General features: G+C 41.9%; 2 protein-coding genes across 4 annotated transcripts; one reads left to right on the top strand and one right to left on the bottom strand.

The window, feature by feature from the left end:
• The first annotated feature begins 1,064 nt into the window (after positions 1-1,064).
• Positions 1,065-6,487, top strand: LOC147226829 (cell division control protein 42 homolog). Of its 2 annotated transcripts, none has more exons than XM_086158987.1 (6): positions 1,065-1,182; positions 1,655-1,804; positions 2,411-2,483; positions 2,578-2,687; positions 4,029-4,226; positions 5,076-6,487. In XM_086158987.1, the coding sequence occupies exons 2-6, from the start codon at positions 1,700-1,702 to the stop codon at positions 5,163-5,165; spliced, it is 576 nt and encodes a 191-aa protein (XP_086015113.1). In that variant the 5' UTR covers positions 1,065-1,182; positions 1,655-1,699; the 3' UTR covers positions 5,166-6,487. The 2 variants fall into 2 exon arrangements, with proteins under 2 accessions (XP_086015113.1, XP_086015114.1); XM_086158988.1 differs by having other exon boundaries at positions 4,377-6,487.
• LOC147226828 (F-box only protein 6-like) lies at positions 5,433-9,912 on the bottom strand. Of its 2 annotated transcripts, XM_086158985.1 has the most exons (7): positions 9,440-9,912; positions 8,851-9,100; positions 8,666-8,780; positions 8,476-8,571; positions 7,888-8,023; positions 7,712-7,800; positions 5,433-7,606 (listed from the first exon to the last, which is right to left on the bottom strand). In XM_086158985.1, the coding sequence occupies exons 1-7, from the start codon at positions 9,524-9,526 to the stop codon at positions 7,471-7,473; spliced, it is 909 nt and encodes a 302-aa protein (XP_086015111.1). In that variant the 5' UTR covers positions 9,527-9,912; the 3' UTR covers positions 5,433-7,470. The 2 variants fall into 2 exon arrangements, with proteins under 2 accessions (XP_086015111.1, XP_086015112.1); XM_086158986.1 differs by having other exon boundaries at positions 7,464-7,800; positions 9,440-9,907.
• Between the last annotated feature and the right edge of the window lie 1,514 nt (positions 9,913-11,426).

The raw sequence follows: 11,426 nt of genomic DNA, 5'->3' as shown, positions 1-11,426 counted from the left end.
AACCAAGCCCCCCACCTTTCAAAAAATAACAAAAACACTCAGTTGCATTTTCATACTGAAGAAATTGACATTTTGTCCAAAAGACAACTTTCTCATGCAGAATAAAGAAGTGAAATGTAGATGCTCTGAGGAAGTGCTCTGTTTCACATAAATGCTCATGAGGCTGAATGATGGCGATCTGCTTTTTCTTGTTTTCTGTAGGGAAACCTTACACTATTATTGGAGACGCACGTGCTTCAGTTGCCCCAGAAAAAAAACATCCTGTGGCTGTACCTGAGTCGACTAAAATCTATATGGGTTGATGATTTTGTGTTGCAGCCAAAGGAAACCTGAAATGAAAAGGCTCTTAAATGACAGCCAGCAGTGGTATTTGATCCTTGACAAGCAGCTTTAATTATTCCTTCGATTAAAACTATCAGAGATTAGACAATTGTATCTGCAAGGCATAGCTTTGAGGGCATATTAGTACCATATAAAAAACATTTAAAATCCAATGAACCATATTGATTTTTTTCCTGAAATATACTGCATAACTTTCAATTCCTCTATGTTAACTCAATATAATTCCACTGTTGCTGGTGCTGATGTTGGTCACTCCATGGGCAAGAACTGAATAAATGTCTAATAATAATAGTTATTATTATATCAATAATATTATATTATAGTATATATAATAATAATAATAATAATAATAATAATAATAATAATAATAATCGTTGTTATTATTATTATTATTATCATTATTGTTATTATTATTATTGTGTAATTATTAAGGGGGTGACGTAATCATTCCGACAGCATGTGCCTCTTGCGTGAACTTTCGTCAAGCTTGCTGACGTTAGCTAGCTACATTTAATTTCAAAATAAAAGCACGGGTGTGCGTATGTCACACTTATAAGTTGGATGGAAACCACAAAAATGAACGTATTTTAAATAAGATTTCCATCCAATTCGCGAGATCTCTACGTTAAATTTGGTCACAGACTCCGAATTCACGACGTGTTGTAAATAACTTACTTTAAATGTGATATCCGGTTTGTTTTGCCAGTAGTTTGACAGTCGTAGTGGAAGTCCGCTTGGAAGCTTAGCCGCTGTCTGTACTAAGTTGCTGCGCACTGCTGGTGCCAACGCCCGGCTAAATAGACGGCAAACCTTTGCTAGCAGACACACGGAGGGTCGCCGGTACGTATTATTAACACATTCTGGTATCTCTGTCCGTCGTATTAAAGCGATACAAGGTCTGATAATGGGTTCATTCTTCGGTTTGTCCATGGGAGCCGAGGCAAAGCAACTATCTAGGCCTACGGTAGTTTGCCAGCTAACGTCAACCGGACGGTGGCTAAGCTAGCGCAAATAATCTGCTAGCTAGTATTGTCTTGTGTTTGCTAGCATCGCGTTAGCATAGCTCTCCGAACGACATATTTCAATATTGTCGAGACCAATATGACAACTTTTAGCAGTTTTTAAACGGTAAGATCAGCGAAGTAATTGTCAATGGTTAAATGCTGGCCAAGCTTGCCATCCACAGCGTTACAAGTGAACCTCCATACTTTTGCTTGATGGGTGTGTCGTTTAACTTCTTATCACGCTAACCAATGTTTGACTGCACTTCAAGTTTTGAAATGTTTTAATTAGTTCGTATTCCTCCCATCAGCTACCAGCTTTGCCAGCCGTGACAGAAAGTTAATAAAAATTAAAGATGCAGACTATCAAATGTGTGGTGGTGGGTGATGGAGCAGTGGGGAAAACCTGCTTATTGATTTCGTACACCACCAATAAATTCCCCTCTGAATATGTCCCTACAGTAAGTATATGTACCTTTTCTGTATTGTACTATTGCATTATCATTACAGCCCGGCTAGTAGCGGCAGGGCAGATGCACATTTGATTTTTGCACATGGAGAACTCTGTGTTGTTGTGTCATTGTGAAAAGCACAGCAAGTTAGTATATGATAGCTTACCGAAACCAATTTTCCCAAACCGCTGCGAGAAGAAAGTACTCGCAATTACACAGAAGCTTGTAAAATGGAAATCAGATTGATTCGGTAGGAGTTTGGTCTAACCGCCAACAAGCTATTTGTCTAAGATTTCAACATTTGTGTTTTATCAATATTAACAGTCTCAGCTTGAGACTGTTATGAAGGATCCATGTCAGATCCTACATCTGACTCTTGGTTTGTTGTCACAAGCGACATCCCGCCAAATGTCCCACTCTCATCTGGGATCTAATAGCTCAAATACTTAACCTAAAGCATAATGATCTGTATAGGCTTTGCGTTGGCTCACGTGACATCTGAAACAGGTTGGCCGAAGTTTTAGTCTGGCCCAAATGATGACACAACAATTTGGGGGAAAATGATGATATCCAAGAGAACAACATATATAACCCAAGTTCATTACTGCCCCTCAGGTTTTTGATAACTATGCAGTAACTGTAATGATCGGGGGTGAACCATACACCCTTGGCTTATTTGATACAGCAGGTAAGATGACGTTAACTCAACCGTTTTTGTTTTTGGCTTCTCTACCAATTGAATGAACGACTGTTGTTAATCGTAAGGTGTGATCTCTGCACAGGTCAGGAGGACTACGATAGGCTACGACCACTAAGCTACCCACAGACTGATGTCTTCTTAGTCTGTTTCTCAGTCGTGTCACCATCCTCGTTCGAAAATGTCAAAGAGAAGGTGAGTTTATGTTGACCGAGTGTCGACGTGCAAGTTAACCTCTTTCCTCCTCATTCAATTTGAACATGTTCTTCATGCGAATACCTGAATGTTGTTACATTATATTAATTTTGTGCCGATGCAAGACGATAACTTGTCCTCCTCTTAAGTCAGCAATAAATGAGCCCTGAATGGAGGCTTTGAACAATTTTGGGTATTGATATTTAGCCCGTTACAAACCGTAAACTGATAACAAGGGGCCATAAATAGCAAGGAATTGGTGGCGGGTTTCGTCTCATTTACATGTTTCCAAAGACGAGGTGCAATGCACCCGGTCACGGCAGACGACATGGACGAATGTTGCCACAACGGCTGCGTGGGGAGTCCAAACCGCCGCTTCAGGAATGATTTGTTAATAAGTAGCAGGCCAATTAAGTGTATTCCTTGAGATCACTGGTAATCTCCTAAACGCGCTCACGTGGCTCTGCTTGTTGAGTAATACCACATTATTGTTCAAGTCAATAGCGAGCCATTGTCATGCCAAGGGGCAGCAACTCTACTCCGAGAGCGAGGAGTTATGGGACGTATCCGTCTTACTCTGAACAGCCCTTTACTCGTCACGCCGAGGTGGTGGGACTGTCTGGAAAAATTAATTTGGCTTGCCACCCCCATTCTTTTAGTCTGTCGCCAAATCCTGTCACCAAAGCTGAGTGTTAAAACATAAATCAAGAGGTAGACGGAGATTTCCACTGTCAAGCTAAGACATTTTGCATCTTGTGATTTCTTGCAATACTGGTAGACAGCCCACATTTAAGGTGATATGCTACCTTTCTCTGGATATTTTAATGTATATTTGATATTAACAGTGTCTGTGTATTGTGCATTTCTTTCAAAAAAAAGGCACACCAAATGTGACAGCATATCTAAACGGTTTAGTCAGTATAAGTGAAACAGAACTGAAATTATTTAGACATTCTCTTGTCTACTTTCTGCCCTCGGAAGAGAAATGTTACATGGGCCCGCCCGAGCTTGTTGCCCCAATAAAAGTATATATTAGAGGAGGAATTGAAATGGTTGGAAGAGAAAGTTTGACAGGTTACAAACAGGTGTGTATTACATTGTCGGCTGTTTCTCAAACCGATGATTCAATGAGTGCTTCACATCGGAGCACATAATCCACTCTGTGCTCTTCTTCAAGTAACGTGGCTCATTTTGTCCCAATTTTTTCCAGTTTTTCCCCACCGGTTCTTTCTCACCTCAAGTTTCGGTCTCATTTTCACACAATCGTTTTTAAATTTGGTTAAAGGTGTATTTTTTTTATTTTATTTCATTTTTTTAATCTTCTCTCCCCTCTACCTCCAGTGGGTTCCTGAAATAACTCACCACTGTCCCAAGACCCCGTTCCTGTTGGTAGGCACTCAGATCGACCTGCGTGACGACCCCTCCACGGTGGAGAAGTTAGCCAAGAACAAACAGAAGCCAATCACCCCCGAGACAGCAGAAAAGCTGGCTCGTGACCTTAAGGCAGTCAAATATGTTGAGTGCTCAGCCCTAACACAGGTAAGATCCGCAGCCGTTGGGTGACGCCTGCATTTAAATGCCTGTTCTCTAACCGGGGCGCAAATGCTTTTGCTAACGTTTGCCTTCGACTTTCATCTAACTCTTGTTTTATGTGCGTGTCTTTCTTCCTTGTTTTCCTCTTTCCTGTAGCGGGGACTGAAGAACGTATTTGATGAGGCTATCCTAGCTGCTTTAGAGCCCCCTGAAACTCAGAGAAAGAGAAAATGCTGCTTGTTCTGATGTCTTCTCGCATCTCGCTTTGCCTCTCAATCGTCTGCTGCTTACTCATTGTAAAGAAATGTCTGTTATCAAACTAACTACAGTACTCTTTTAAAGATTTAATGTCCACTAACTTTTTTTTTTCCCCTTCCTTCTAATCATGAGTGCTTTCTTTTCAACATGGCCTAATCATGATTGACCAGGCTGCCTGATATGACAAGAGTGCCAATCCTTTTAGTTGTGCTTTCTGTTGTCAGCACTTGGTGTGCGAGTCAAAGATGCTGAACCCCCTTTTCTTTTTTTTTTCTTTTTTTTAAATTGATATTCTGTTACTATCTCAGTATTAAGCCTATCCGTGTCATTTGTACCCTAAAAAGCATTTATGCCACTGTCTGTCTTTGACAGAACATTTTTCTATTGCAGCGTCAACATTTTCCATAGGCTTTTGTCGATACACAGAAAACTCAGTCGTGGGGAGAGTCTTGTATAATGTTATTTGAATAAAAGACAATTTTGACCGGCCTGCTCCATCTCTATTCTGCTTTGTTTTGCGGTTTTTAGTCCCCGGTAGATCTTGACATTGTTTTGAACTTTAGCTCCTCTTTGAATATCAATATTTTGTTTCCACAGAAAGGATTAAAGAATGTGTTTGATGAGGCAATACTGGCTGCCCTGGAGCCCCCCGAACCTAAGAAAAGGCGTAAATGTGTACTGCTCTAAGTCTCATCGCAGCCTCTCTCCACACCAGATTCTAGGTTAGAAGTACCGAAAGGTTTGCCGCACAAGCACATTCCAACTCGAGTTGAAATACCATGAAATATTTGCCACCTGACTGACTTAACCTAAATACATACTTAATGTGTTACAGATACTTTTTAATAATGACTAATATTTGATGCTCTTTGTGATGATTTGATGCTTTTAAAATGGCCTTATATTGACATGATTTGCTGAAGAGTCAAAAATACATCCGCACGCGTCGGGGGACGAGTCTAGATAACCTTTCAGTTTGGATACATTACGTTTACTATATGCCTTTTGTTAACGAAGTGACTATGAAATGATGTTGAAGGCCACTGTTCTATCAACTGTTCTGCAAAGCACAAACATGCTGATAATGATGTGTTGGTGAGATGCCCAGATTCTGTTTCATGCCCCACATCGCAATTTATCACGGATGGTTTCTGACACACGAGACTGCATTTGGCTGCTACCGATCAAGTTCTTCTTATCGTCATCGGGGTGTGAACTTACACACAAACTGCTCAATCGGTTTTTAAATGATACATTGCTTAAGCGGTTACGTGATTGCATAATTTAATATGCAATATTAACCTAGTTTCCGGCATATCCGTGAATCATTTGGCAGACTGTTCCTCGTAGTACTATGAGCGCCTTTGGGTAACCCAATATTTTTGATGTCTGTCACAGGCTATAAATGTATTATCTTGAAACAAATGCAAAAAAAAAAAAAAAACATCCAAAGTCTTGGCTCACAAATTGCCACTCTCTCCACTCCGTGCAGTTTGAGCACAACTTTCGAGTCACAGAATGCTTGCGAGATATGAGTTGAGGCAATGGACGTCTTTAATGCTCGTCAACACGAGGACAGAACTTTGGGCGTAATGTATCATTTAGAAAACTGTATACATTCTTAAATTGCAGCATAATTACATCAGACAAGTAGACGGTTCCAAGAACATGCCATATGTAGAGATGCTAAGGAGATTTAAATGACCAAACTAGCACAGTTTGCATTTGTCATTCACCATATCCATTCCTTGGTGTGGGCTTTAATTTGTAAATATAGTAAGGATAACTTATTGACTGAAGAAAATGTGTGTGTTATTGACACCCAAGAACTGAAAGTGTCTGAGATGACTCCAATTACCAGTTAACAAGAAAACATTACATTTGCAATAGAGAAAACATTTCTTGGAGTCTTACGTTTTTTTTTTCCTTCATCAACTTGTACTGTATCTGCCTTGTGATAAAACATCACAATTAACCAGTATTATGAATAAACTTCACTTCAAACACCACGCCTCGCCTTATTTGAAGGTTTAACGTTACACGTACGTGCTCCAAATGTGCAGAGAATCCTTCGAGGTATAAAAAATAAACAAAATCCAATAACCTCATCCCCGTCCACAAACAGAAAATAGCATATATTACGTTAAGGCCCTTGGTGTCGCCGTAGAATTTACACAGAGATTATTCTTTGCGGTCCCAAGCACAATTTTTTGAGCAACAGCAGCAGCTTTTATGCCGTCTTCTGCATTCAATGTCAGAAATAATTTTTCATAAGCGCTGCACTGAGAGAAAATGTAACCATCAGGGGTTTTTTTTTTCTCCCCAACCATTTAATTGTGAATATATAGGATAGGGTGATTTACCGTGTTTTGAACTTGAAACTAATGAAGATGGAGCGATTGGGAGTCCTCTGAGATTGTAGCGACTCCCATAAACACACTGCACTGCGATGATAACTTTATGACGAGTGGATTAAAAAAAAAAAAACAACCATGAAATCTTTTGAAGCCAAAAAAGTGAAATGCGGTAAAAATGAAAACGCAATAACTTTTTATGTTTAAGGAGGATATTGCTTATATTTTAGATTTAATTTTCTCTTCAAGTGCTCAGGGTATTTACATCACTTTAGAAGACGTTCCACAATGTTAATGTAATTTTAATGTTTTCAATTAAAGTTGCTTCAGAGCTTTTGACAACTTCTCTGTTCTGAAGCAAAACTCTTCCAACACATCGCAACTTTCATAATAGCGATGTGATGCTACACCGATGCGGCTCATCTTCGCAAGGTGTAATGCACAGAACCTTCATAAAGAAATCGACGATTTCGGTTCGCGGCTGACGAAACATGAAAAACCAGGCCATTAACAGGGAATATTAATTGGCCGGCGAGGAACTGAAACGTCCGTTAGATGAGTAATATCTCAGAAGTAGGTTTGACGTCACCCGACATGGCAGCAATGGTGATGAAACACGAGAAATGCTTGCAGATCTGTCACGTTAACTTCGGTCGCGGCGTTACAGCCGAAGTGTTTGCGATGCCGTCCAATACTTCGCCGATTGACGGAACCGAAATCCAATGAAATAGGCAGGGTTGCGCGACAAAGTGCAAGCTTCCGTAACATGTGCAACTGTAGGAGAAAGGCAGGAAGCAGAAGTGCAAATGAATCCCACGGAGCTATGTGTCCATCGCATAGCATATTTCAACGCAGCTGTCCGTGAGACGAACGCCGTACCATCCGGCCCAGAACTGTGTATCCTTTCCCCCGTGGATGAATCGGATGTATCTCACCCCGGGCCCATAGTTATGGAAAACGTGTACTATCTGCAAAACAAATTTCAGCCAATCTTGTCACTCTTGGAAGTTTCAGACTCTGTTAAGCATCACCTCGAGTTGCAGCCCCGTACGCACCTGATTCCATTTCGCGTCGCTCCATTGCTCAAAGTAAACCTTCTCGGGGGAAAATGTTTGAATAGGCCCTTTTCTCTGATTCAACAGCTCCACCTGGATCTCGTATTCACAGCCGCAGTCCCACCTCGGCGCGTACCTAAAATAACACACATCAGCAGAATAGATGCTGATTTAGTTTGTATTATTTCATTGAGGCATACTGAAAGTCAACTTGTTTTTATTTTTCATCTGTCAATTCGAAATACCATTTAGGAACTACTTCTAGAACCTCAATAAATGACAGGAAAACAAATTGCTGTGCTTCCTGTTGGATTATGAGAGCCAGAGCTGACGTGAGTAAAAGATAATTCATAACACCTTTTGTTTTTAAAGTAACCGGATGTTACTTTAACGCTGACCTGAAAACCTACGACACAAAAATACGATCCCAAAATAAGGCCGAAAGATGGTGCATTTCACTTCTGAACTTCCAGAAGCCATCGTGATCACCTGATGAATAACAAACTATATTTTCAACGATGCAAATTATTTTCATGTGTCTTTTAGGAAACGGGTGTGAGAACATGTCACGTGTGTGTTTTTCCTCACCAGTCCGTGATTTTGATGTCTGGCTGGAAGTGATCCATAAATGACAGGTTATAACCTTCCTTCACCAGATCGATAAGCTGAGACTTTCTGCAGGTGCTGAAATGAATAAAATCACAAAATTACCAAGCGTACGGGTCGATTGTCATCTTGGGGTTTTATATGATCTGAATACGCGTCCCGCACCACTCACCCGTAAGACGTCACAAAGTTTTTCTGGACCGACTCGTTCGGATGCGGTACCATCACGTCCTCTACTTTCCACTTGTCACCGCCGTTCTCCAAAATCTGCCAACCCCTCATCGTGTCTGCGAATCAAAATTACCCACCATGAGGAAACCACAATCCTCCGGATGCCCTCGCGTCGTCTTTCCGTACCCTGTGCTCGAGGATTCTTCAGAAGATTCCTCCTCCTCTTGCACAAGAAGTAGAACAACCTCCAGTCTTTGGGTGTTTTGGAGGCGTTGCAGGATTTGTGCCCCTCTCTCCGACATCTGTCCTTCCAGAGCGACTGACTGTCTGCCACCTCCTTCCACTGGCGGCACACCAAACGACAAACGCGGACCACCTGATCAGGAGGAAGATTCAAGAAGATCTCCTCCAGGATCTCCACGGGCAAGGAAAAGGCCTGACGGGACAAGACGAAGCACATGGGAGGTGAGTAGGGATGATGATCTACTTTTCATACCATGACAGGATCAACTGACAGTCTCTAGAACTTGTTAAAAATAACAATTGCAAGCAGTGGCATTTCATTTTATATCATTTGTCGACTGGGATGCCAAATTACACACAGCTGCTGAGTGTTTTATGAGTGAATTTTATGAACATTGCAAACAAGGCCTTGTTGTTTAACAACGAGGCATTGAAAACGGGGGGTGACGTCACGGTGTCCAATCACGTGACCGCGCCGGGTTTCAATTTCTGTGTTTTCACAGACGGCGCGAGGTCCGTCTAAAGTACTTACGTGTGTGTTTAAAAACGACCTCAACATGTCCGTTGCCGTAGACTCTTCCCGATTCGAGGTTAAACCTGAGCTGTGGCTTGAACCCATGAAGTCCCCCGCATAACTCAGACCGAAGGTCACAGCTAAGAACTAGCTTGATTTAGCCCGAAAGCTAATGCCTTGGTTACGATCGAAGGAGTCGCGTTTAGCCCGTTGCCAATAACTCTAGCCGGTGTGGCGCGGCTGTGCGGTCCCGAGGTAAGGATATGTGAAAGTGAAGGCAACGCAGCTGTGAATTATATGTGCCACGTCAGGTTGTTGACTTTCTGGAAAAGCTCGTCGTGAGTTATAATCTGATGTAGCTGTCAAGACGTGACTAGCCTCGTTTTATTCACCGGCGCCTCCAGAAAGCGGCGACATACGCGGCTGGAGACGCCGGCGCCCCGGGTTCTCGTTAACCCCGCCCACCCGCGGTGCCACGGTGTTGATACCATGCCCATCCTTCTTCAAGGAAACTTCCGGGTTTGCAGGTTTCACCCGGAAAAAGCTGTTCTGCAGGACTTCCACGATCACCCGTAGCCTTGACAACATTTTGTCTTTTTTGTAAGAAATACAAGTTTAAAAATCTGAGATTTAACCCCAAATCCTGCTGCGTCTTTCGCTTTTTCGTGCCCCCCCCCACACATACATCTTGTTGTGTTTTGTGCTAGCTGAAAAAAACAAAACATCTGGAAAACACTGGTTTTATTGCACAGAATGTCATTTATAATCAAGACATTTGAAAGAGTATTTCGATCAAAGGGCATGACCTCTTCACAATAGTAATCACATGACTTCATCAGTTAGGAAAAGCTGTCATTGCAAAGCTACTGGAGATCCTGAACATAATATATATAATTTGCTGCTGCTGCAGAAGTAGAGAACACCCTGCAGCTGCAAGCAGTCTTTCTTTATTCTGTGTTCCAGCGAGCAACTGTCGCTCCCTCGGTTTCCCTGCAGTCCTCTGTCCTTGAGGTGTGCCCTCGGTGAACTGGTTTGCAGGTTTGTCGGCCTTTTGACTTGGAAGACCCCATTGTGGCAAATTCTAGGACTTTTTGTGCAGGTGCGTCCGTACTTATCACGTGTCCGAATACACACCTCCTGGATTCAGCTGCTTTCGGTCCGTTCGGGTAGAACGCTGTCCATATTGATATGATTGGTTTCCTGCAAAGTTGACCGAGTGTTTTAATTGCTTTTCTGCCGCTACAGCCAAAGGTGATCAAAGCAAACAATAAAAATAAAGTACATTTTCCAGCATGTGGCTGTAATCCAAATTGTTTTATTTCATAGTGACTGCTGCACAATTAAAGTGAGCAACACGAATCGGTGAATAGCACTAATTATAAAGTGGCTGCTCTTGTGCAAAAAAAGTAATTAAAATTTAACCCTCTTAACAGCTTTTTCGCGGGGATAAATGTCGTTAATTCCATCTAAGTCTGGCAAATATTCCAATCTTGTTGTTGATACTGACTTTTCAGCCATTTGCGGGGGAAATAAAAAAAAAACCTTCGTTGTTGGTGTTGGAACTATTTCACCCGCAGCGAACAGATAGGACCTACGGATGCCGGCATGAAAATGTGGACTGACGTTAAATGTCTCTGTCGGCGGTGTTTTCGATTCGTTAGAGGAAAGTCTAATTATAAGTGAACAGCGGAGCCGTTGTATCTTGTCGAAAGCTGTCATGTACTCTTACGATACTGTCGTGTACACCTGTCGGTGCTAAGAGGTTATTGTGCCAGGCTTTTCCGGGTGGCGCAGATATTGTATTCTGCCTTTGTCTCACATTTGTAATTCACCGGCAACACTCTAGTCATCAAACTATCAATTACATGATTTCATGTCTCCTGGGAAGCCATCGAGGAAATGGAGCGACCTGATGAAGAAATTACCAGGTGAATTTGATTCTGAAAGAGTAACAAATCAATTTGTCCCGATCTGTTTTGGAAAGGTAGGGTTGCATTTTTCACAG

The sequence above is a fragment of the Fistularia commersonii genome, chromosome 14 (genome assembly GCF_037954325.1).
Source record: "Fistularia commersonii isolate RoL2024-O1a breed Wild chromosome 14, RoL_Fcom_v1.0, whole genome shotgun sequence".
NCBI lineage: Eukaryota > Metazoa > Chordata > Actinopteri > Syngnathiformes > Fistulariidae > Fistularia > Fistularia commersonii.
Note: the sequence above shows the minus strand (reverse complement) of the source record. Positions and strands in the feature narration are given on the sequence as shown.